At 41.6% G+C, this 27,058-nt stretch overlaps 1 protein-coding gene across 1 annotated transcript; it reads left to right on the top strand.

Annotated features, from left to right (window-relative positions):
- The first annotated feature begins 1,491 nt into the window (after nt 1–1,491).
- LOC127094571 (uncharacterized) lies at nt 1,492–2,868 on the top strand. The gene is made up of 2 exons (XM_051033392.1): nt 1,492–1,725; nt 1,870–2,868. Exons 1-2 carry the CDS (start codon nt 1,492–1,494, stop codon nt 2,866–2,868), a joined length of 1,233 nt encoding a protein of 410 aa, XP_050889349.1.
- The last annotated feature ends 24,190 nt before the right edge of the window (nt 2,869–27,058 follow it).

Genomic DNA, 27,058 nt, shown 5'->3' with positions numbered 1-27,058 from the left:
TCCTCAGCTGTCCCCATAGTCACATCACCATGTACTGCCGAAAAAATGGCCTCATACATCGATAATGACAACCTCCTGATCCATTGCTTCTAGGATAACCTGTCTGGGGCTTCCTTGGATTGGTACATGGGTTTAGAGCGCTCAAAGATCCGATCATGAAGGGATCTCTCTGAGGGAATCTTGAAACAATATAAGTACAACCTTGACATGGCTCCGACAAGGCTTCAACTTCAGAATCAATCTCAAAGATCTAATGAAACCTTCAAGGAATATGCTCAACGTTGGCACGAAATGACGTCTAGAGTTCGGCCAGCATTATCTGATAATGAATTGGTAGATATCTTCATGGGTACCCTGCAAGGGCTATTTTCGTCAACAAATTTTGCCGACATGGTAACCATTGGGGAACGTGTTAAGAGTGGGCTGAAATCAGGAAAAATCACAGACACGACCGCACCACAGACAACCAACCAGAGGCCGTATGGGGGCTTCGCTAAAAATAATGAGGGGGGAGAAAACGCTGTGACGGCGAGTGCTCGCCCCTGATATCAATTTTCGATGGCCCCTATGTCATATTATTCGTATCCATACGTCGCCGCAACTCCGTATCAGCAACCGTCATTTCAGTACCAACCGTAGAAAGGTAATCAACAATCAACACCCACTCAGAAAAATCTGAACTAACAATATAATCGTGATAACAGAGGATAAAATCGAGGTCAGAATAATAGAGGCAATTTTGGTAACCGTCCTTAGTTTGATAAGATCCTGGTACCATATGGAGAGTTAGTGTCGTATCTGATCCATGTGGGGATTATCGTACCAAGAGAACTCCCAGCATCCTCTCCTCCATTTAATCACAGTCACAATCCTAATGCCACATGCGCTTTCCATGCAGGGTATATAGGACATTCCACTGAGGACTGTTGGGCTCTCAAAAAGAGGATCCAAGAGTTAATTGATCAAGAGATTCTGTCTTTCTTTGAAGAAAAACCTAATGTAAAGACGAATCCTTTGCCAAACCACAGTGGCGCAGTAGTCAATGTTGTGATCGAAGAGGAGACCACCAAATCTATACTAAGGGCTGAAGAAGTGAAGACTCCGATGTTCGTTGTGTTACAGAGGCTTGAACAGTTTGGTTTTCTAGAAGGTGTACATGATGATTGCGCGGTATGGGGGTTTGATCCGGACAATTGTGACAAGCTGAGGGGTTGTGTGCAAGAACTGATGGATCAAGGGTTAATACAGTTCTCTAAGTCTTATGCAGCAGAAGAGGTGGCAGTAATTGAGCCAATAACAATTGTGTACAGAAAAAATAAGGTTGAAGCTCCTCCTAAGAGGATTCAGCCGATTCATTTCCGTGTTCCCACTCCATTCCCGTATCAGAATACCAAGGCAGTGCCTTAGAATTATGAGACTACAACGTATTTGGGGGGAAAAGAAATCCACATTCCTGACACAGTAACCGTCAACATTGCTGGAACGGGAGGCATGACTCGGAGTGGCCGTGTATTCGCTCCTAAATACATTCCTAGGGTGTCTCCAGCACCCACAGTTATCCCGCCTAAGGAGAAGGTCATTCCTACTCCGACTCCGCAGGCAGGGGCAATTGTACATGCCACTCCGAACGTGACGACTGCTCCGGTGTTGACGAAAGTTATTGATAGTAAGGATGCCGAATCTGAAACGTCTAAGGGCAAAGGGTCGATGGTTGAGAAAGAACAGGTTGAAGATCACAAGAAGAGTATCACTTTTGAGGAAAGCCAAGAATTCCTCAAATTGATCAAGAAAAATGATTTCAAGATTGTTGACCAATTGAATCAGACTCCCTCCAAAATTTCAATTTTGTCTTTGTTGTTGAGTTCTGAGGCTCATCGCAAGGCATTGCTGAAAGTTCTAAATGTTGCTTACGTGATGCAAGATATCACAGTTGATCAATTTGACGACGTGGTTGCTAATATCACCGCCAGTAGGTATCTGGGATTTAATGAAGCAGAGCTACCTTCTGAGGGAAATGCCCACAATAAAGTACTACACATTTCGGTCACATGCACTAAGTCTTTCCTATCTCGAGTCCTCGTTGACATTGGTTCTTCGCTTAATGTATTGCCAAAATCTACATTAAGCCAATTGCAGTTTAAGGGGCCCGAGATGAGGACCAATGCGTTGATCATTCGAGCTTTCGATGGTTCCCAAAGGCAGGTAATTGGGGAGGTCGATTTTCCTATCTGTGTTGGACCCCACCAGTTCAGCATCATATTCCAAGTCATGGATATCAACCCAGCTTACAACTATTTGTTGGGCAGACCGTGGATTCACGTCGCTGGGGCAGTCACTTCTACGTTGCACCAAAGGCTGAAGTACTTGATAGATGACAAACTGGTGATTGTTTGTGGTGAAGAAGATTTGTTGGTCAATGAACTCTCCTCCTTCCGATATTTTGAAACAAATGAAGGGATCGTCGAAGTTCCGCTCCATTGTTTAGAGTTTGAAGAAGTCAGTTCCGTTATGGCCAATCACAACCAATCTTCCGCTACCATCCTATCCTCAGCAAAAAGTGCCAAGCAGACATTGGAGAAAGGCCCACTTCCTAGTTGGGGTAAGGTCGTCAATATGGCAGAGAAGCGTGACAGGTTTGGTATCGTTTATCACCCAGCAGCACGCAAGGCAAGCCCAAAGAAAAAGCAGTTCAACCCGGTCAAGTTCAGCAGCGCCGACTATCAAAATGAGCATATTGTGGCAGTTATTGGAGAGTCCAGTGGCAACAAACCAGGGGCATCCAGCTTCATTCGCAGATGTCCTCCAGGGTTCAAGCTTCCCAATTGGATGGCCATCATGATTCCCATGGTGTACTCGGAAAAAACATAATGCATTTTATTTTCTCCATCCCTCGTCCTCGCCCGAGACGAGAGGAGAGTTTGTAAGGGCCCCCATGTTTAAAAGTATTATGTGAATAAATAAAAAGTACTTTTTGCATGCAAAACTTGTGTTCCCTTTCTTTCAGTTATTTTTCTCTTTCACTAAAAACCACGAAATGGCAAAAGATTTCTTTTTCTTTTTTCCATTTTTCTCAAAAAAGCATACTAAAATAAGCTCATCATATGCAGAGCAAACAAAACTACTGATTACAACATGGCTAAAGTCAATTGTAAACCTGGATTTCCGATCAACAAAGCTAAAGAGGAAAGTGAGGAAGATTGTGAATTACCAGCTGAACTAGCACGGCTCCTTGAGCACGAAGAGAAAGAGATTCAGCCATACAAAGAGCCAGTGGATGTCATTAACTTGGGTTCTAAAACTGACAAAAAAGAAGTAAAAGTTGGGGCATCTCTGGCCGAGCATGTACACTCCGAGTTGGTAGAGTTGTTGCGTGAATATGTTGACGTCTTCGCTTGGTCGTATCAAGATATGCCAGGATTAGACACCAGCATCGTTGAACATCACTTGCCACTCAAGCCTGAATGTCCTCTAGTCAAGTAGAAGCTCAGAAGGACTAGACCCGATATGCCACTTAAGATCAAGGAAGAGGTTAAGAAACAGCTAGACGCTGGCTTCTTAGCCATTTCTGAATATCCGCAATGGGTTACTAATATCGTTCCAGCTCCGAAGAAAGATGGTAAAGTCAGAATATGTGTAGACTATCGATACCTCAATAGAGCGAGTCCAAAGGATGACTTCCCTTTGCCTCATATTGATGTTTTGGTTGACAACACAACTCAATTCTCCGCCTTTTCTTTCATCGATGGGTTCTCCGGATACAATCAGATAAAGATATCACCAGAAGATATGGAGAAGACAACTTTTATCACACCTTGGGGAACTTACTACTACAAAGTCATGTCGTTCGGCCTAAAAAATGCAGGGGCAACATATCAACGCACCATGGTAACCCTCTTCCACGACATGATACATGAAGAGATTGAGGTTTACGTGGACAACATGATTGTCAAATCCAGAACTGAAGAAGATCACTTGGTGAACCTCAGGAAATTGTTTGTCAGACTCCGAAAGTTTAAATTACGCCTGAATCCAGCTAAATGTACTTTTAGGGTCCGATCCGGTAAACTCTTGGGTTTCATAGTCGGTCAAAAAGGTATTGAGGTTGATCCTGACAAAGTTCGAGCCATCCAAGAAATGCCAGCTCCCCGAACAGAAAAAGAAGTCTGAGGCTTCCTTGGGCGACTTAACTACATCTCTAGGTTCATATCACACTTAACGGCTACCTACGAACCAATATTTAAATTGTTGAGAAAAAACCAGTCAATTGTGTGGAACAACGATTGCCAAGCAGCATTCGATAAAATAAAAAAGTACTTGCAAGAACCACCAATCTTGATACCACCGGTTCCTGGTAGGCCTCTCATTATGTACCTCATAGTACTCGATGAATCTATGGGTTGCGTTTTGGGTCAACACGACGACACGGGCAAGAAAGAACATGCTATCTATTATCTCAGCAAGAAATTCACCGAATGTGAGACTCGATACTCGTTTTTGGAGAAAACTTGTTGTGCTTTGACTTGGGTTGCTCGACGCCTGAGGCAATATATGATTTGTCATATTACTTTATTAATATCCAAGATGGATCTGATAAAGTATATATTCGAAAAGCCTACTGTTATTGGTAGAATTTCCCGGTGGCAAATGTTGTTAACCGAGTATGATATACAATATGTGACCCAGAAAGAAATAAAAGGGAGTGTTTTGTCTGACTACCTTGCTCACCTGCCTGTCGAAGGTTATCAACCGTTGAGGTTTGACTTTCCAGATGAAGACATCATGTTTATCAGAGACTTCACAATACCAGGTGTAAGACCCCAATTTTGTCCCTGAGATCCCTCATGGCATCATATCATATCATATCATTGCCTCAAGGATCATTGTGCACCTTTGCCTCCTTTCTTGTGGGTGGGTTATCTTGTGAGTGTGATTCTTGATCACCAAGCATGTTTTGCATATTGTATATCATTGCTTTTCATTTGTTTATTAACCAAAAGTACAAAAATATGTCATCTAACCTTGTTACTTGCAGATGAAGCAACACTAGGTCAAAGCAGTCAAAGGCAGTCATTGAGCAATAGATGGTGACCATTCTTGAAGAATTTGGGCACCATGATCATTCATAAGAGGTTCATATGAGTTATGATATCATTTGGAATCAAGATCTCAAGTGGTAGAGGCTTGGAATTCATCAAGGCATTGTTCAGTCAACCAAAACCCTAGCAAAGTCAACTGTGGTCAATTGTGCCTAAAATCAGGGATTTGATGGTGGGAGATGGTTAGAGAGGTCTCATTCATGTCCATACAAGTCTCATTTGACATGTCAAAGATCAACATTGAAGAATTTGAGGTTAGAGGAAAAGTTTCCAAAAATAGTAAGTGACCTATAATTTCAAACTGCCAAAAATGGAAAGGTCTTCTCCTCAAATTTACATCATCATACAAGCTTCAAATGAAATTTTGTACAACATGAAAGTTGAAGATATTGCCCTCACCTTTCCAAAAAGTCCAAGAACATCCATTTCTCATGTGTGGTTGGCAAGTTATGATCAAATCATTGTCAAGAAATTTTGAACTTCAAGCTAGCATAACTTTTGCACCAAATGGCCAATTCATATGGTTCTTTTTGGAGCAATTTTCTCTTGATCCCTACTATCATAATCATGCATCACATTTCATTAAAAATAATCACAAAAAAGTGCATATTTCACTTGACTTCATTTTGAATTTTGGTGGGAAAAGGTGAATTTGAAGAGAATGCTTTATTTTCATTTCAAACCAATGCCATTTGCCTTAAAACGGATTTTTGAGCTTGCTACAAATGAATTTCGCACTGTTCCATTGGCCATGTGTGCATGAGGGTATTTTGGCCAAATTGCATTAACATGCTCATTTCACTAATCCATTTAGATTTTGGCTAATGATGATTATAGACATGATTAACAGGTGCTATATATTCCTAATCCTAACCGGATTCAGTAACAACAACTTCATTTTTTCAGATCCAAAACTTTTCATCTCAAATTCTCTCAAATTTTCTCAACTTTGTTCATCGAACTTCAACATTTCTTTTGCTTGTTTCTTGTGCTAATCATTATCTGCAGGGATTATTGAAGTGAATTGAAGCCAAATCTTGGAAAATTCTTAAAGAATTGTGGCTGTTGAAGCTTGAATATTCACATGGCAGTTGGAGATTTCATCGTGTTCAAGCATTGCTGAGCTAAAGTCTTGCATTCATTCATCTTCCTCATCATCATTGAGCATCTGTTTCACGCTTCCAGGCCTTGAAACTCACGAATCCAGCTCTGCATCTTCATAGAGGTAAAAATTCGATCACTCTAATTCTTGCAAGTATGACATGCATCTTGTAGATCCTTTGTTGCTGGTCATTCTGCACTTTAGATCTAGTAATTTCATTGAGTTTTGAGAAAGTTAGGTTGATTTGAATGTTGATTGATGAAACTTATTGTGATCGATGCTTGTGATGTGGTTAGAATTAAGAGAAATTGATGATGGATTATTGATGTGTGTTAAATGATGATTCGAATGGTATATGTCTCATGAATTTCTGTGAGGTTTTGTTCTTGGTGATGATGAACATGATGAAGATGATGATGAACATTAGGTTTTCGCGTCCAGAAATTTTTTGATCTGCCTGGCCTTTGTTTTGCATGCTTTCTGGTGTTTGTGTGCCATGCACCTATTACCGTGCGCCACCTCACTTAATGAAACGGCGCGTTTCATTAAGTGAGCGCTTCAATTTGAAATGCTCAGGGGTTCGATTCCCCGCTCCATCAAAATCCATTAGCCTTGTGTATTTTTCTCATATATGTTATTCATGTTCACATGCCTTTGTTCATCTTTTTTTTTTAATTTTCCTTTCCATTAGAAATTTCATAACTCTCTCAATAATAATCCAATTCACCTGAGATTTTTGGTGCCATGATCCTTGTAATGTCTACATTTTTTTGATGATTTTTAATGAATTTGTGCTCGGTTGAATTTAAAAATGGCCTAGGGTTTGTTCTTGCATGTCATACCTTGCACCTTGCTTACCATTTTGTTTGTGAAATCATGATGCTTGATCCAATGGAGCTGAAATTTTATATGCATGAACTAGACACTATGAGGAGTATTTTGGCTTTGAGTTTTCTATTTTTGAATTTTTGGTTTGTGAGATATGATGTGATCAATCTAGGTGTGACAATGTGTGTCACACCATCTCTTGTCTAATTTGATGATTTTATTTACCATGCCTATTGAATGCCAAATAATCTGAATTTTTGCATGTTGATTCTCCTGGATGTCTAACTTGAACATGATTTTGTGTAGAATTTTTAGATCCATTTCCAATTTGTTTGATATTTTTCTTTGCTGTTTGGTCATAATTGGACTTTTGTTGAGTGTTGAACTTTCATGAATTGTGAAATTCTCATGCATTATCATATGAGCCTGAAATTTTGTACATTAATTCTTAACATGTTATAGTTCACTGTGCTTTTGGTTTGGATCATTTATCTTATACCATTTCTGTTTTAGGATTGCCTTAAGTTGATGCACCATTTGTGACCTTGTTTGAGCTTGTTTTTGTATACCATGACTTGTTGATTTTAATTGACATACTTCCACTTATCCAAATGCAATGAATTTTGGTGTGTTGCTCATTCAATGTGTTCTATTTAAGCATGATTTTTGCTTGGAATTTATTGAGCCATTTTGGAATTAATATGCTTGTGATCATTTTGTTTGCTCCAATGTGATTCCAACTTACTTGTTTGACATGTCTTGCTTATGAAAGGGATTTGGTGCATAGTTTTGACATGAGACCAATTGGACTTTGTTCTTAATTGTTTAATCTTGATTTTGGTCAATTTTCATGTTCTGTTTTAAATTCTTTCCTCATTTTTGACCCTAGGCTTTGGCCTAAGGGTTTGCCTCTCATGTTTGAAGCTTTGTTTCAGGTTGCACATGCAAGTTACACAATTGATGATGCCTCATCTTGAGAGCATTTGATATTTGCTTTTGATTACTAATGTGTGTTTTGTAGGTTGAAGTTGATTCAATTGGGATTGACTTGTGGCTTATGCCTTTGCCTATATTGGTTGTCTGTTGCATTAACTGTTGGTTGATTGTCTGTATAGTATACTGATTGGTTTGATGTTTCCACAGGTACATTTAGTTGCTATAGTTCCTTTGTGAACTTGCTTTTGCTTTGCTTGATAGCTTAAGCATTGAGGTATAACATCTCTTCTTCATGTAGTCTGGAAGACCTGACCTGTTACTTGGCCAGGCACCTGTCTGAAGTCCTCCTTAAGAGGCAATGTTTGTGATTGTTTATCTTTGTCCCCAAGCAGGAAAAGTCCTTTTGATAAGGCAATTGGTAGATAGAAGAGATGTGTAGTCCATCTCCTACCATTCTGTGTGTCTTCCCTTTGCTCACATCACATGTTGTAGCATTGTGGAGATTAACCCAAGATCTATAGAGTCTAACTTGTGGAGAGAGTTCCAACTTTCTGAACTCCCACACCTTCTGATATTCAATGCTCTCCCTGACCCGGGATAAGAGTAATGAGGCACACCCCTCATATCCTTTCATCTGCTTCACCTTAACTCTCAATGTTAAGGTTAAGAGCACCATTTACCCCATTCCAGTTGACTTTTAAAGTCTAACCCTTGCTTGAGCCCAATTGCTTGGATATAGTGTGTGCTAACTGAATCATTGATTGCTTGTTGGTTCATCTGTACATGTTTGCTTGCTTGCCTTTGTGCATTTAACATCATTAATTGCCCATTATTGCATGATCATCATTTCATATCTTTGTGATACATCTTTGGTTTACCCATTGAGGACAACTGTAAGTCCATTCATTGGCCATTGTTCCTATGATTTGGAAGGGATAGAGTGTAAGACCATTTCATTTGGCTACTTATGTCCATTGCTTAGTGCTTGTTTGTTTGTTGTATGTGAGGATGCAACTGTAAGACCATGTTGTTGGCTTTTGTATTCCTATGATCATCTGTTGGAGATTAGAGTAAGTCCAGATAGATTGGCACCTGATATCCATGTTTTATTTTGCTTTGAGGAGATTAGAGTAAGTCCAGATAGATTGGCATCTGATATCCAGGTTTTGTTTTGTTTTAGGAGGTTGGAATAAGTCCATTTATTGGCATCTTACATCCCTGTTTGTTTTTAGGAGACTGGTGTAAATCCATTTATTGGTATCCGGTATCCACCTTTGTTTGTGAGATTGGTATAAGTCCATTGATGGCATCCGATATCACCCTGCTTGTTATTTGCTTACTCGTTTTGTTGCCTATTCCTAAGGACACACTTGAATCATCTTCTATATGATCTCAAGAGGTGAACCTTTCTAAGAAGTTTTACACTCTTTCATCCATACCCTCTTTATCCTAAACCTTTTCACACTTTGCTTTCAAACTTGAAATACATATTGTGCAAACATCTTCATGTCTTTTCAAATTAGAAACCTGGACCCTAAGTCCTTGACTTTTCAAACTCCATTTCATAACACTTCTTTGAATCAATCCTAATCATACCTTGACCATATTTTGTGAATACTCATAATCAATTAATTTCACCCATTCAATTCGTTTTGTGGCTTTGTCCATTGTTAATATGTCTTCATACATTAGCCGTAGGTTTCAATTACCATAGTGGTTGATGTAAATCTTACCTTGTCCTTAGTGAGTTGATTGTAAGTCTTCCATACTTATTATAGGGGTAACCCCTCACTAGTATGTTGAAGTTGTCCTCGCATGGTGGATTGTTGATTCAGGTTGAGTTTTCTCCCATTGGTAATGAAAAGCCTTAATGCTTGTGTTTTAAAATGAACTCACTGACTTTTGGAAATCTTTTAGCCGAACTACGGCGTTTTGATCCTTACCTTTGATGGAAGGTACGTAGGCAACGGGTTCATCCGTTCAAACACAAAAATAATAAAATTGTATATTCTTTTCTCATCTTCCCATTCATGTTTGCACAATATGTCATAAACAAATAATCTTTTTATACAACAAGTGTGAAAAGGGCTCCCTAGGAGTACCTAGGACGTTTTGGGTGCCTAACACCTTCCCATTGCGTAATTTACCCCTTACCCAGTTTCTCTGATCTTTTCATTAGTTTTCTATGTGTAAAACTTCTTAGGCCTTTGTTCGCTTTTTAGCCATTCCTTAGGATAAATAAAAGTGCGGTGGCGACTCGATTCTTTGTATGCTTTGCTTTTGATTTAGTCAATAAATCATAAAGTGACGAATACACCGCTACAGAAAAGTGGCGACTCTGCTGGGGAACACATTAGACCTTCCCTGGTGGTATTGCCTACTTTTCACCCTTGTTGTGTGATATATTTGTTTATGTGTTATTTGACATATTTTTGTACAATTTGGGATAACTGTATTGATTGTAATGTTTGAATTGCTTGATATACAATTGTTGTTTGCTTTGGTGATCTCTGTGAGATGAGTTTTATACCCGAACTCGAGTGCACCCTAGGATAGGAGAATGGCGTAGTCTTGTTGACTGGTGTGGAGTATTCCTTAGCCAGTTGACTTGCGAGTCCATTCACTTGGTGGAGGTCATGTTGGATTAATAATGTCACACAAGTTATTTGTGGTTAGGCATTATTCTTTCAATCATGTGCCTTAGAAGCCAAGGACCTTAGTTTACCAAGCCCATCTTGGCCTATTTTTAGGACGTAGTGCAGAGGTCGTTCAGATGTAAGATCTGATACGATTGTTACGCGATACTACACTCATAAGAGTCTCTCTTGAGAATATTTTTGGAATACGAGTATTCGTTCCTCCGATAATATCCAAGAGATGGGACGATGATTATGGGAACCTGTGGTAGAACATGCTCGGCAGGTTTAAACCCTAGTGCACTCCCTTTGGGTGGTTCTTAACCAAGACTCCATGCTCGTGACTCTCAGCAAACCCGTGATTCATGGTTGAGTCGTTCAGACAACCTTAATACCAATGGAACTTGGGCGTTGATAAGGTGTAAACCATAATCCGCCAAAATGGATGGTTGATATTAAGGATGATTGAGCTGGTTCATGTACCGTTAATATCAATGGAACTTGGGTGTTGATAAGGTGAAAACCACAATCCACCAAAATGGATGATTGATATTAGGGATACAATGAGCTTTCCCATGACCTTTGTCTGGTGTGACTTGCTTGATCCTTGAGTGTGATTGTTGCATTCATGCATTCATGCATTCATCTGCGCTCCATGTCATCAGAAAATGAGAAAATTTTCAAGGAACTTAAAGGGTTTATTTGCAAAATTTTCAGACATGGAAAGACCAAAAAGGCATACAAAGAAGTACAACTTTAGACAACCCGATGTGAAAGAGTTAAGGAATCTGACATCTTATGTATTAGATCCCTTGGGTTTCAAAGCTCGCTATGGGAAGCTTCTGCCTCTGTTGACTACTCAGGTTGATGAGGGTTTGATGAGTACTCTAGCTCAGTTTTACGATCCTCTATATCACTGCTTCTCTTTCCCGGACTTCCAGCTGTCGCCTACTTTGGAGGAGTATTCTCATCTTATTGGGATTCCGATTCTGGATCAGGTACCGTTCAGTGGCTTAGAGAGTATTCCGACTGCTCGAGAGATTGCGGACTTGTTGCACATAGATGAAGCTTTGATTAAAGCTAATTTGACTACCAAAGGTGGAATTCAGGGTCTTCCTTCTGATTTCCTCATCGCTCAAGCTAGCATCTATGGGAAGGCCATGAGTGAGGATGCCTTTGAGGCTTTATTTGTGCTGCTCATCTATGGGTTGGTATTATTTCCCAACTTCGACAAATTTGTGGATGTAAACGCTATTAGGATCTTCTCAGTTCTTAATCCCGTTCCGACTCTGTTGGGTGATGCCTATGTCTCTTTGCATCTGAGGAATGCAAAGGGTGGAGGAGTTATTGTATGCTGTCTGCCTTTGCTGTACAAGTGGTTTATTTCGCACTTGCCGCAGACGGTTGCTTTCAAGGAGAACAAGGGATGTCTACGGTGGTCTCAGAGACTCATGTCTCTCACTAATGATGATATCTCTTGGTATGATCGCGTGTATGATACTGTGTAGATTATTGATTATTGTGGTGAATTCCCTAATGTGCCTCTTCTCGGTACATGTGGTGGGATCAGCTACAATCCTATCTTAGCACATCGTCAGCTTGGGTTCCCCCTAAAGGATAAACCTCATAACATTCTGTTGGAAGGTGTGTTCTTTCAGGAGGGTCAAGATCCCCAAGGCATGAAAGCCAGATTTGTCCGCGCTTGGCGCAAGATCTGCAAGAAGAGTAGGAATGAGTTAGGTCCGAAGAATTGCATTGCTTTGGAGCCATATACCTCTTGGGTCAGACAGAGAGCTGCCGAGTACCTGATGCCGTATGATCATCCGAGACCTACACTGTTGGATGTGGCTGGGCCTTCAACCCTCCCTAACCAACGTGTAGAGGAGTTGAGAGAAGAAGACCTTTCACGTGCCTGGATCCGTGAAAGAGAAGAATTGCTTCAGCAGCTCAAAGAGAAGGACGCTCTGATTGAGTTTCTCGAGCATCAGGTGATCGATGATCCGAATGATACATGGACTTCTCTGCTTCCTCAGTCTTCCAAATTCTGGAAGAGGAAATACGATCGACTTGCAAAAGAGAAAGCAGATATGGAAGCTGCCTATGAGAGAGAGATCAAGAAGCTTTGTGTTTCTCGTCTTCCAGCATCCCGAGCTTCTAGGGATCCATAGGATGTCTATTTTCCTTTTCTCGTTGTAATATGATAAAAATGTTGTACTTCTTTGTCTCGATTATATTGAATGAGATATTTTCCATATGATAATAAATGCTTTAAAAATTCAAAATTTGCAAATAAATGCCCTAAGGGTTCCTTGAAATAAAAACAAAGCATATGCAGGAGCATTGCATGCATCATTTTGCATAAGCAGGTGTTGTTCTTGGTCTTCTTGTCTGTGGCCTAACTCTGTGCTCTTCATTTATTTTGAAGACAAGCTAACTCACCGGTACTATACAAGAGCAAATTCTGCCAGAGTAATGGATCAGTTGGAACAAGAGAACCGTGAACTGAAAGAAGAGGTCGCCAGACTTGGCGCTTTGATGGAGCAACTCCTTGCTGCTCAGAATCAACCCGCTCAACCGCCTGCAACTCCTGTCCAAAGGACGGTTATTTCAGAGATTGTCGCTCCAACTGTGCCAGCTGCCAGTGCCCACTTTGTGCCCAATGCCATGCCAGCCGGATTTCCTTGGGGTATGCCTCCTGGTTTCATGCCTGATATCCCTGCACCAACTTTTACTCATATGTCGGCATCTAGCCCGGTCCTTGCTGCTGCTCCTCCTGTCGTGCATACCATACCCAGGGTAGACGACACCATCTATCATTCTGAGCCGTCTGAGGGCCCAGATGTTAATGAGAAGATGGAGGCTATGAATGATCAATTCCTTGAGCTGCGAAAGGAATTGAAGACCCTTAGAGGGAAAGATCTATTTGGCAAGTCTGCTGCTGAGCTTTGCCTAGTTCCCGGTGTGAAGATCCCGATCAAATTCAAAGTGCCTGACTTTGAAAAGTATAAAGGGAACACCTGCCCTCTTGCTCATCTGGTTATGTACGCCAGAAAGATGTCTACACAAACCGATAATGATCAACTTTTGATTCATTATTTTCAGGATAGTTTGTCCGGTGCGGCTCTTCGCTGGTATATGAGCCTTGATAGTGCAAACATCCGATCCTTCAACGATCTTGGCGAAGCCTTCGTCAAGAAGTACAAATATAATGTTGATATGGCGCCTGACCGTGATCAACTCAGGGCCATGTCTCAGAAGGATAAAGAGAAATTCAAGGAGTACGCCCAGAGGTGGCGAGAGTTGGCAGCTCAGATTACTCCTCCGCTAGAAGAGAAAGAAATGACTAAGATCTTTTTGAAGACTCTTAGCTCATTCTATTATGAGCGGATGGTTGCAAGTGCTCCCTCTGATTTCACCGAGATGGTGAACATGGGGATGCGTCTAGAGGAAGGAGTCCGTGAAGGACGTTTAGCAAAGGATGAGAGCTCTTCTTCTAAACGGTACGGGGCGTTTAAGAAGAAGGATGGGGAGGCACATGCTGTGCAATCCCATGCTAAACCAAGAAGACCCTCTGTTCAGAGGAAGCCTGCACGCCGTGCAAATAATCAGCACCAGGTGGCTCATATAGCACCTGTATTCAGAGACAATGCTCAGCATCAGCATCAGCAGCCGCAGTATCAGCAGCAGCATCGTCCACAGCAACAGGCTTACCAGCCTCGTGGCAGTACAACCAACCAGGCTAATTTGAGTTATGATAGGAAGAAGATCAACTTCGATCCGATTCCTATGTCATACGCTGAATTGTATCCTTCCTTGTTGGAAAGGAAGATGGTTACTCCCAGGGATCCTCCTGCGGTGCCTGCAAATCCTCAGTGGTGGTACAAGCCAGACCAACACTGTGTGTATCACTCCGGTGCTCCGGGTCACAACATCGAGAACTGCTTTCTGTTGAAGACCAAGGTGCAAGACCTGATGAGATGTGGCATTCTGAGTTTTGAAGACTCAAGCCCGAATGTTACAAAGAACCCATTGCCCGCGCATGGGAAGTTTGTGAATATGGTCCAGGGGTGTCCTGGGAAGTACAAAGTCAAATATGTTAGCCATATTAGACAGTCATTGGTCGAGTTGCATCGTTTGCTGTGTCAATACAGCCATATGGAGCATGACCATGACCGATGCCGCATCTGTTCTGTGAATCGTTTGGGGTGTCGCCAAGTGCGAAGGGAGCTTCAAGAGCTATTAGACGAAGGAACCATTGAGATTCTGCAGAATCGAAATGTTGATGAAGATGAACCAGAGGTTAATGTTATATCGCCTGTGTTCAAGCTGCCTGAGCCGGTTGTTATCCGATATGATAGCAGCAAGCCGAAGGTCTCTCCTTCACTAACAATCAAGCCTGCAGGCCCTGTGCCTTATTCTTCTGACAAAGCTGTGTCGTTCAGGTATAACCCCGTTGCTGTTGAAGATGGGAGAGAAGTGTCGTTGCCTTCAACCTCTGTCACCAATATTGCCGATGTAAGTGGGTTGACCCGGAGTGGTCGCGTATTCTCTGCTCCTAAGCCTCAGGCTAGAGTTGTTGCTTCTGATACTGTTGAGCGTCCGGTTGGGACGGCTGTGAATGTTCAGAATCCGGCACCTGTTGCCAAACCCTCCTCTGTACAAAAGACTCCTGATTCTTCAGTTGGCCCGAGTGGCATTGTGAACGAAGAATGTGATGAGATGTTGAGGCTCATCAAAAAGAGTGAGTACAATGTTGTAGACCAGCTTCTACAAACGCCATCCAAGATTTCCGTTTTATCTCTGTTGCTGAATTCAGAACCTCATAGGGAGGCTCTGCAGAAAGTATTGGATCTGGCTTATGTTGATCACGACGTCACCGTTGAACAGTTTGATGGTATAGTTGCAAACATCACTGCTTGCAACACTTTGAGTTTCTGTGACGCTGATCTCCCTGAGGAGGGAAGAGACCACAACATGGCTTTACACATTTCCATGAATTGCAAGTCTGATGCCATGTCCAACGTGTTGGTGGACACTAGATCATCTCTGAATGTATTGCCAAAGACCACACTCTCTCGATTGTCATATCAAGGTCCTCCTATGAGGCAGAGTGGTGTTGTTGTAAAGGCTTTTGATGGGTCACGTAAGACCGTGATTGGGGAAGTTGATCTCCCAATCAAAATTGGACCTAGTGATTTCCAAGTTACCTTTCAGGTAATGGATATCCACCCATCATATAGTTGTCTCCTTGGTAGACCATGGATTCACGAGGCTGGCGCCGTGACATCCACCCTACACCAGAAGCTGAAATTTGTCAAGAACAAGAAACTGGTCGTGGTAGGAGGAGAAACGGCTCTCCTGGTTAGCCACTTGTCTTCTTTCTCGTATATTGATGCTGAGGATGAAGTTGGAACGCCGTTCCAAGCTTTATCTATTGATGAACCAATTGAGAAGAAGTCTCCTTCATTTTCTTCCTAAAAAGATGCGAAACTGGCCATTGAATGTGGTGCAGTTGCTGGTTTAGGGAAGATGATTAAGCTTGAAGGCAACAGATCCCGGGCTGGCATTGGCTATTGTTCTGGGGCATTTAATGAGCAAGGTTTGTTCAAGAGTGGAGGATTCATCCATGCTGATCAACCTGAGGAAGCTGCTGCTATCTTGGAAGAGGATGCAAAGGATCTGAGCAATTTCATCATTCCTGGTGGTGTCTGCCACAATTGGGTCGCTGTAGATGTTCCTACAGTCATCCATAGATCAGAGTAATTGTTCACTTTGTTCAAAACCCTTCTCCCATGCCAAAAGGAGAAGTGATGACATTGTTGGCGGCATTTAATACAATGATATTTTCATTCAATTAATGCATTGTTAAACATTTGTTTTTCCATTTGTTTTCACTTTTTGCTTTTTGCATGAAATCAGTGATCACAAAAAACCCATAAAAAAAAGAATAAAAGCAAACATTTTCCATCTGCATAATGATTTGTTTGTTTAAATTCTAAAGTTTCCTTAATCAAAATCATTATGCAGGTTAATTCTAAAACCCATTGAACATAATGATCCAACGCCATCTCCCAATTTTGAATTCCCTGTATTCGAGGCAGAGGAAGATGATGTTGAAGGGATTCCTGACGAGATTACCCGTCTCCTTGAGCACGAGAAGAAGATCATTCAGCCGCACCTTGAAGATCTGGAAACAGTCAACTTGGGGTCTGAGGATTGTGTTCGTATGGTGAAGATTGGGGCACTTCTTGAAGAGTCTGTCAAGAAGAGATTGATTGAGTTGCTACGAGGATATTTCGATATCTTCGCTTGGTCATATGAAGACATGCCGGGTCTAGATACAGATATTGTGCAACATTTCCTGCCTTGAAGCCTGAGTGCGTGCCTGTGAAGCAGAAGCTCAGAAGAACTCATCCAGATATGGCAGTGAAGATCAAAGAGGAAGTTCAGAAGCAAATTGATGCGGGGTTTCTGGTGACTTCTACATATCCTCAATGGTTGGCCAATATTGTGCCTGTGCCTAAGAAGGACGGAAAAGTCTGTATGTGTGTTGATTACAGAGATTTGAATAAAGCTAGTCCAAAAGATGATTTTCCTCTACCACACATTGATATGTTGGTAGACAATACAACTAAATTCAAAGTCTTTTCGTTTATGGATGGATTTTCCGGATATAATCAAATCAAGATGGAACCTGAGGATATGGAGAAGACAACATTCATCACACCTTGGGGAACATTCTGTTATCGAGTGATGCCCTTAGGTTTGAAGAACGCCGGAGCCACGTATCAACGAGCTATGACTACCTTGTTTCATGATATGATGCACAAGGAGATAGAGGTCTATGTTGATGATATGATTGCTAAATCCCGAACGGAAGTTGAACATGTTGAGCATTTGTTGAAGCTTTTTCAGCGTCTGAGGAAGTTTAGACTTCGTCTGAATCCGAACAAATGTACATTTGGAGTCCGTTCCGGCAAGTTATTGGGTTTTGTTGTCAGCGAGAGAGGTATTGAAGTTGATCCTGTAAAGGTCAAAGCAATACAAGAGATGCCTGCACCCAAAACTGAGAAGCAAGTCCGAGGTTTTCTTGGCCGCTTGAACTATATTTCCAGATTTATATCCCACATGACTGCCACATGTGCGCCGATATTCAAGCTCCTTCGGAAAGATCAGTCTCATGATTGGACCGAGGATTGCCAGAAAGCTTTCGACAGTATCAAAGAGTATCTGTCTGAACCTCCGATCTTGTCTCCGCCTGTGGAAGGAAGACCTCTGATTATATATTTGACTGTGCTTGAAGACTCGATGGGTTGTGTACTCGGTCAACAAGATGAATCAGGGAAGAAAGAATCTGCTATATACTACCTCAGTAAGAAGTTTACTGATTGTGAGTCTCGGTACTCTATGCTTGAGAAGACGTGTTGTGCTTTGGCTTGGGCTACTAAGCGTTTGCGCCAGTACATGATAAATCATACAACTTGGTTAATATCCAGAATGGATCCGATCAAGTATATCTTCGAGAAGCCTGCTTTAACTGGGAGGATTGCCCGTTGGCAGATGTTATTGTCTGAGTATGATATTGAGTATCGAGCTCAGAAAGCTATCAAAGGTAGTATCTTGGCTGATCATTTAGCGCACCAGCCGATTGAAGATCATCAGTCTGTTCAATATGACTTCCCAGATGAGGATATTCTGTATTTGAAAATGAAAGACTGTGATGAGCCTACACTTGATGAAGGTCCGGAACCTGGTTCCAGATGGACGATGGTGTTCGATGGCGCTGTAAATCAGTATGGAAATGGAATTGGGGCAGTAATCATTACTCCTCATGGCACTCATATTCCGCTTACAGCAAGGCTAACTTTCAAATGCACGAATAATATGGCAGAGTATGAGGCCTGTATTATGGGACTAGAAGAATGCATTGATTTGAGAATCAAGCATCTTGATGTGTATGGTGATTCGGCCTTGGTTGTCAATCAGATCAAGGGTGAATGGGAGACGAATCAACCTGGTCTCATTCCGTATAGAGATTATGCGAGGAGGATTTCGACGTTCTTTACGGAAGTTGACTTTCATCATATTCCTCGAGAGGATAATCGGATGGCAGATGCTCTTGCTTCGCTTGCTTCCATGATTGTGGTCAAGTATTGGAATGAAGTTCCCAATATTGTCGTGATGCGCTTGGATAGACCAGCTCACGTATTTGCAGTGGAAGAAGTGATTGATGACAAGCCTTGGTATTTTGATATTAAGAATTTCCTCCAGAACCAGGTCTACCCGCCTGGGGCATCTGTGAAAGATAGGAAAACTTTGAGAAGGTTGTCAGGCAGTTTCTACCTCAGTGGTGAAGTGTTGTATAAGAGAAATTTTGACATGGTTTTGCTCAGATGCGTGGATAGACACGAAGCAAACCTGTTGATGACTGAGGTCCATGAGGGTTCATTTGGTACTCATTCCAATGGACATGCCATGGCTAGAAAGATGTTGAGGGCAGGCTACTATTGGCTGACAATGGAGTCTGACTGCTGCAAATATGTGAAGAAATGCCACAAGTGTCAAATTTACGCGGATAAGATTCATATCCCTCTGACACTTTTGAATGTGATTTCATCCCCATGGCCTTTCTCTATGTGGGGAATTGACATGATCGGCATGATTGAACCGAAAGCGTCCAATGGACACAGGTTTATTCTCGTAGCAATTGATTACTTCACCAAATGGGTTGAGGCCGCTTCGTATGCGAATGTGACCAGACAGGTGGTTGTGAAGTTTATCAAGAACCAGCTGATTTGCCGTTATGGTGTGCCAGATAAGATCATTACTGATAATGGATCTAATCTGAATAATAAGATGATGGATGACTTGTGCGCTGACTTCAAGATTGCACACCATAATTCTTCTCCTTACAGACCCAAGATGAATGGGGCTGTTGAAGCTGCTAATAAGAATATCAAGAAGATTATCCAGAAGATGACAGTTACGTACAAAGATTGGCATGAGATGCTGCCATTTGCTTTGCATGGTTATCGTACATCTGTCCGCACTTTAACAGGGGCAACCCCTTTTTCTCTTGTTTACGGCATGGAAGCTGTTCTCCCAGTAGAGGTGGAGATCCCATCAATGAGAGTCTTGATGGAAGCCAAGTTGAGTGATGCTGAATGGATTCAGAGTTGTTATGACCAGCTGAATTTGATTGAAGAGAAGCGATTGACTGCCATGTGTCATGGTCAGTTATATCAGCAGAGAATGAAGAAAGCATTCGATAAGAAGGTCAAGCCTCGTGTGTTCCGAGAAGGTTACCTCGTGCTCAAGAAAGTTTTGTCTTTCGCGCCCGATTCCAGGGGCAAGTGGACATCAAACTACGAGGGTCCATATGTTGTCAAGAGAGCCTTTTCAGGCGGTGCTTTGATGCTTACAACAATGGATGAGGAGGATTTCACTCGTCCTGTGAATTCAGATGCAGTCAAGAAATACTTTGCCTAAAAAAAAAGTATATGCAAATGAAAAACAGAATAGCTCGCTAAGTTGAAAACCCGAAAGGGCGGCTTAGGCAAAAATGAGCGTCTCGGTGGAGAACCCGAAAGGGTGATCCAGGCAATAATTAGAGACTTGAAAAAAAGTACATTTGCATCCCGCTAGATTGAGTACCTCACACTGGGGCAATCTAGGCAAAAATTAGGGATTTGGCAAGTAACTGCATCCTGACAAGACTTTCTGTTCCGCAGCCGTCTGTTCGTCAGAGATTCTCGATTCGTCGTCGACTGAAGCTTCAAATACATCGAGATTCAAATTGGTAGAGAAAGGATCATTATGTTTAATGTAGCCCTCTTCCAATATATATCACTGATTTCAAATTTGTACAGATCTATGGAGTCTTGCCATTTGTAGGCTACCATTCCATCAAATCAATTTGAGCTTTTTATCCAATTATTTGCACTCTTATTTGTTTCAATTCAACAAATGTTTTGCATGTTTTAATTGATAAAATGTCGTTGTTTTAAACCAATAAATTTTTCAAAATTGTTGTTTTAAACAAAGTGAACATTCACAATGATGAAAGGATACTTAAGAATTTCTCAATGCTCTCCCGAGGGTGGCATGATTTCCAACAGGTAAGACATTTGTTCATATTCCTGGCTTTGGTCGTATCCTCTTTATCCTGCTTTATTGTAGGGGTTGTTCCCCAAGCAGAGCTTTTGTTAGGGTTGTTCCCTAAGCAGAGTGTTGTTGAAGACTTCGTTTTCTTCTCCAGCAGTATCCTCTCCCTGCATGGGTGTTTTCCGTTTGGAAGTTTCGGTAGTTAGTGGTTTGAGACCCTAGTACCCCATCACTCTCCCCAGTGCAATCGCCAGCGGAGTTGTGGTTTTTTCTCCTCAGCATGGATGCTTTCACTTTGAAGATTCAATGGTTGGTGGATTGATATCCCGGTACTTTACCGCTCTCCCCAGCATTGTCGTGAGCTGAGTTGTTGCTTCTTTCCTCAGCACAGTCGCTAGTGGAATTTGTGATATATCTCCAGAGTAGAGCTTTTGTGGAAGACGTCGTTCTCTCCAACCGTACCCTCTTCCCCAGCCAAGTCGTCAGTGGAATTGCTATATCTTCCCATCAGTGCGCTTATTCCTTCAGCAGGGCAGTGATTGTGTTCCTCCTCAGCAGTTGTGGGTGTTCTCCTCAGAAGAGTTAGCATTTAGTAGTTGATCCCTAGCTCTCTTCCGTATCCCCAGTGGATTCCTCAGTGGAATCCCCAGACGTCAGTAGATTTGTGGTTTGGTGGATTGTATTTGTGCAAAATCCCCAATGGAGTTGGTATTTCCAACAGAATCCGAATTGTATCTGAGTTTTTCCCTCAGAGTCTCCGCCAGAGCTGATATCCTCGACAGAGTTGCTTTTGTGGCAGTTTCCGTTTGTTGAAATCTCTGTTCCCCAGTAGGTTGGTTGGTAGCCTATCATCCAGAGATTGGGTTGATTCCCTGATTACTTTTGATCCTCAGTAGAGTGGCTTGTTACAGGATCTATTTGTGTGATCTGTTGTTCCTTCAGTGGGTTGTTCCCCGATGGAGTGGATATTTGTGTTCTCCCCATGTAGAGTTGCTTGCGCAGCCAGATTCTACACGGATGATCTGTTCTCCCTCAGTGGGTTGTTCCCCAGTGGAGTTATTTAGAGTTGCTTTCGCGGCAGTTCTTGCTTGTGCAGTGAACTCTTGTTCCCCTGCAGATATTTTGGGATTTCTCCGTTTCCCCAACAGATTTGTCTTTGTGGCACTTGTTGCCTGTTGTGACTTTCTGTGCCAGATGGGTTGATTATTGATCCATTACTCAGAGATTTGGTGTTTTTTGATATCTCTGATCTTCTGCCTCCCTGCAGATCTTTGCTTTTCAGCATGTGTATCTCCTGCAGATTGGCTTTCCAGTTGGTTTTTCCCCTGGAAGTATAGTATCGGGCGTTTGATTCCTGGACCTGTTTGTGTTAGATCTGTCTGTTTTGTCAGCATTCATCAAACATAAATCAGGCATTCATGCATATTCATAAACATTCAGATATTCATGTTGCATTTTTTGCCATATATCTCTTGTTTGTTGTCTCCTGCTATGGGTTTCATAGATCTCCAATAGATCTTCCCAAGCAGATGTCGGGTGTTTAAATCTCTTCATATAGAGTCAGCCCCATAAGCAGAAAGTGTCTGTCGTTCCATTCTGCAGTTCCCCACTGAGATATATCCTCGTGGATGACGGTTTCTTCCGTTTCCTCCCAACATATATATTGGGATGGATATTCCTATTGAGTTATATCCTCATAGGACGAGTTTTGGTTCAGTCTGTCTTTTCGGATTGATCCCGAATTGGCTATTTGTCAACTGGTTCTTGTGCTTCCCTGTGGAATAAATGAATGAACTGCCCAGTAACCGACAATAATTCTTTTATCCCCAGCGGAGTTTTTTGGGCCTCTACCCAGTAACCGGTAGTTCTAAGTCCTATGTTTCTTGCCTTCTTGGCGGAATTTGTGGTTATATACCTTTTATTCCTCGGCAGGAGTTGTTTGGTTTTCTACCCAGTAGTCAGTAGTCGTAAATCCTATTTTCCTGCTCTCCAGCAGTTTGTGGTTTGTTATAAACCCTATTTTTGTTTCCGTGCGGAGTTGTGATTCTTTCCATCCCCACGTGGAGTTGTTGGTTTCCTACCCAGTATTCGGTAGATGTAAACCCTAATTCGTGTTTATCCCCACCAGAGTATGGCTACTACCCCGTATTCGGTAGTTGTGAGTCCTATCTCTTTCCCCCTAGCAGCGGTAACCTTTGTGGTTCGGTCTGGTTAGTGGTGGATTTTTGGCTGTTGTGGTTTTATTCCCAATAGAGTTGGAGTCTCCCTGTGGAGTAAGTTGAATAATTGCTCAATATTCGACATTTATTCACCCTATCCCCGGTTGAGTCTGTGGTCTTCTACCCCGTATTCGGTAGTTGTAAATCCCATATTGTGATTTTTTCTCCCTAGCGGAGTTTGTGCCTTGTGGTACAGGTGGATAATTGCCGGTTGCTAGCAATCTTATCCCCAGCTGAGTTTTTGGTTTTCTACCCGGTAGTCGGTAGTGATATACCTCTTGTTTCCTCAGCCAGAATTTTAGTATTCTACCCCGTATTCGGTAGTTGTAAACCCTGATTTCTCCCCTTTGCAGAGTTAACCTTGTTGTTCATCCTAACCGATGATGGTTACTCTTTGTGGTTATCTTCATTCGTTGTTCGATGTTGATATTCCTTCTTTGCTTGTGGATAATTGTCGGATGCTCGCAGTTGTATCTCCAGCAAGTCTTCTGGATCATTGCCGTATGCTTGCAATGTTATCCCTTTTGAAGTTGCCAGTGGGTCCTTTCACCGTTTGCTAGTGATTTGTTCCCCGGATCATTGGTTGTTTATCAATGTATCCCCAGCTTGTCCTTGTGGGTAATTGCCGGATGCTTGCAATTCATCCCCAGCGGATCGCCTTTCATTTACCCGTTTGCTTGGTAGTGATTGTTGCTCCCTTTGATTGGTCATCATTATATACCTAGTTTGGTATCCCGATGCCTTTCTTTTCGATCGATTTATCCTTTATTAACCCAGTAACCGGTTGTGGATAATCTTCCATGCGAGTATGTTATCCACGTTCTGACGGTAATGGATAATATATCTCATGCACTCCTCAGTCGAAGCCTTTTGTGTTTCCCAGTCGAGTAAGATTCGTATTCCCTTTGCGGAGTCGAATATTTGTTGTTTCGGATAATTGCCGGATGCTTGCAATTTATCCCTCTGAGTTGTCTTTCGTTTACCCGGATGCTTGGTATCGATTGTCTCTCTCTTTGGTTAGTCACCTATTATATGCCCTAACCGGTATCTCTGGTGTCTTTTCCTTTCGAGTATATTATTCACGTTCTGACGGTAATGAATAATATATCTCTTTCACTCTTTGGTTGGAATCCTTTGTTGATTTTCCCCAATAGAGTAAGATTCGTATTCTTTGTAGAATCGAATATTCCATCCTTTAACCAGTTTGTGTTTTGGATGATGAGTGTTTTGGCAGTAAAAACCAATCCACGTTTTCGGTAGATCACCTATTATATACCCAGTAACCGGTATCCCTGGTGTTTCTTACCATGCGAGTATATTATCTATGTTCTGACGGTAATAGATATTATATCTCATGCGAGTATTCTATCCACGTTCTGACGGTAATGGATATTATATCTCATGCGCTCTTTGGGTTTGTGTCCCGGTTGAGTAAGATTCGTTTTCCCGTTGTGGATTCGAATGTCCATCCTGTGAGTCGATTTGCTTTTTCAAGCCCTCCTTTCGGATGATGAGTGTTTTAGCAATAAAAACCAATTCACGCTTTGGTCGGTCACCTATTATATACCTCGGTATCCCTGGTGTTCCTTCCTTTCTGCTCCCTATTATGACCTTGGTCCCCTGTGGAGTCAGATTTCCCTGAGTTGATGTACCTTTTTCAGGTCTTTCTCAGATGTTTGGTTGATTGATATCTCTCACCCTTATACCGGTCTTAGATATTCATTCTTCCTGAGAGTGTTGCCCTTATACCGGTAACATCTCATTTCCTTGTTGCTTTTCCCCAGGAGAGTCTCTTTGTTAGAGCAGGTCCCGGTGGAGTTTCTTGTGGTGATTTTTTACCCTTTGCTGTATTGGCATCTTCCCCAATATATGCAATTTTCCCCGGCAGGGAGGTTCTTTGTGAATCTTGTTCCTGGTCCGAGTCCGGATTTTCATCCGAAGTATCCTTTGTGGATAGTTTGAGTCAGCTTGAGTCTTTCCAATGGATGTGTCTTCCTTTGGAATTCGCCTTTTCCCCAGTTTGAGTCCTTCACTCCCCAGTGAGGTCTCTATGCCAGTCGTGCGTTGTTCACGCTGTGTCAGTTTTGTTTTCCCCAACTCGGAGTCGTGTCCTGCTCACGCATTCTTTGTCTTTTTTTATCCCCAATAAGAGTCCCAATAAGAGTCTTGTTAGAGTCTCTGCTCCTGGTGAGTGAATTACTCCGATGGATCGTCTTTTCTTCTGTGTGAACCATATATCCCCACAGAGTTTGTGTCTTTTACATGCATACATTTGCATCATGAGGTCTCTTAGGGACCAAAATTTGTCTCATTACTGTTATTTAAGCCCATTCTACCGCGTCAAGATGAAGATTTCTAACTTCACCTCTCCGGATAGAATGACCTTAAATAGGGGCATCTGTAAGACCCCAATTTTGTCCCTGAGATCCCTCATGGCATCATATCATATCATATCATTGCCTCAAGGATCATTGTGCACCTTTGCCTCCTTTCTTGTGAGTGGGTTATCTTGTGAGTGTGATTCTTAATCACCAAGCATGTTTTGCATATTGTATATCATTGCTTTTCATTTGTTTATTAACCAAAAGTACAAAAATATGACATCTAACCTTGTTACTTGCAGATGAAGCAACACTAGGTCAAAGCAGTCAAAGGCATTCATTGAGCAATAGATGGTGACCATTCTTGAAGAATTTGGGCACCATGATCATTCATAAGAGGTTCATATGAGTTGTGATATCATTTGGAATCAAGATCTCAAGTGGTAGAGGCTTGGAATTCATCAAGGCATTGTTCAGTCAACCAAAACCCTAGCAAAGTCAACTGTGGTCAATTGTGCCTAAAATCAGGGATTTGATGGTGGGAGATGGTTAGAGAGGTCTCATTCATGTCCATACAAGTCTCATTTGACATGTCAAAGATCAACATTGAAGAATTTGAGGTCAGAGGAAAAGTTTCCAAAAATAGTGAGTGACCTGTAATTTCAAACTGCCAAAAATGGAAAGGTCTTCTCCTCAAATTTACATCATCATACAAGCCTCAAATGAACTTTTGTCCAACATGAAAGTTGAAGATCTTGCTCTCACCTTTCCAAAAAGTCCAAGAACATCCATTTCTCATGTGTGGTTGGCAAGTTATGATCAAATCATTGTCAAGAAATTTTGAACTTCAAGCTAGCATAACTTTTGCACCAAATGGCCAATTCATATGGTTCTTTTTGGAGCAATTTTCTCTTGATCCCTACTATCATAATCATGCATCACATTTCATTAAAAATCATCACAAAAAAGTGCATTTTTCACTTGACTTCATTTTGAATTTTGGTGGGAAAAGGTGAATTTGAAGAGAATGCTTTATTTTCATTTCAAACCAATGCCATTTGCCTTAAAACAGATTTTTGAGCTTGCTACAAATGAATTTTGCACTGTTCCATTGGCCATGTGTGCATGAGGGTATTTTGGCCAAATTGCATTAACATGCTCATTTCACTAATCCATTTACATTTTGGCTAATGATGATTATGGACATGATTAACAGGTGCTACATATTCCTAATCCTAACAGAATTCAGTAACAACAACTTCATTTTTTCAGATCCAAAACTTTTCATCTCAAATTCTCTCAAATTTTCTCAACTTTGTTCATCGAACTTCAGCATTTCTTTTGCTTGTTTCTTGTGCTAATCATTATCTGCAGGGATTATTGAAGTGAATTGAAGCCAAATCTTGGAAAATTCTTGAAGAATTGTGGCTGTTGAAGCTTGAATATTCACATGGAAGTTGGAGGTTTCATCGTGTTCAAGCATTGCTGAGCTAAAGTCTTGCATTCATTCATCTTCCTCATCATCATTGAGCATCTGTTTCACGCTTCCAGGCCTTGAAACTCACGAATCCAGCTCTGCATCTTCATAGAGGTAAAAATTCGATCACTCTAATTCTTGCAAGTATGACATGCATCTTGTAGATCCTTTGTTGCTGGTCATTCTGCACTTTAGATCTAGTAATTTCATTGAGTTTTGAGAAAGTTAGGTTGATTTGAATGTTGATTGATGAAACTTATTGTGATCGATGCTTGTGATGTGGTTAGAATTAAGAGAAATTGATGCTGGATTATTGATGTGTGTTAAATGATGATTCGA

Source organism: Lathyrus oleraceus, chromosome 6 (assembly GCF_024323335.1).
Source record: "Lathyrus oleraceus cultivar Zhongwan6 chromosome 6, CAAS_Psat_ZW6_1.0, whole genome shotgun sequence".
NCBI lineage: Eukaryota > Viridiplantae > Streptophyta > Magnoliopsida > Fabales > Fabaceae > Lathyrus > Lathyrus oleraceus.
The sequence above is the reverse complement of the archived record's forward strand: the minus strand, read 5'-3'. Positions and strand labels throughout refer to the sequence as shown.

Coding starts and splice junctions, on each gene's coding strand:
- LOC127094571 (XM_051033392.1), top strand. CDS start 1,492: ATGACTCGGAGTGGCCGTGTATTCGCTCCTAAATACATTCCTAGGGTG. Junction 1,726..1,869: donor CGATGGTTGAGAAAGAACAG/GTTGAAGATCAC, acceptor TTGAGTTCTGAG/GCTCATCGCAAGGCATTGCT.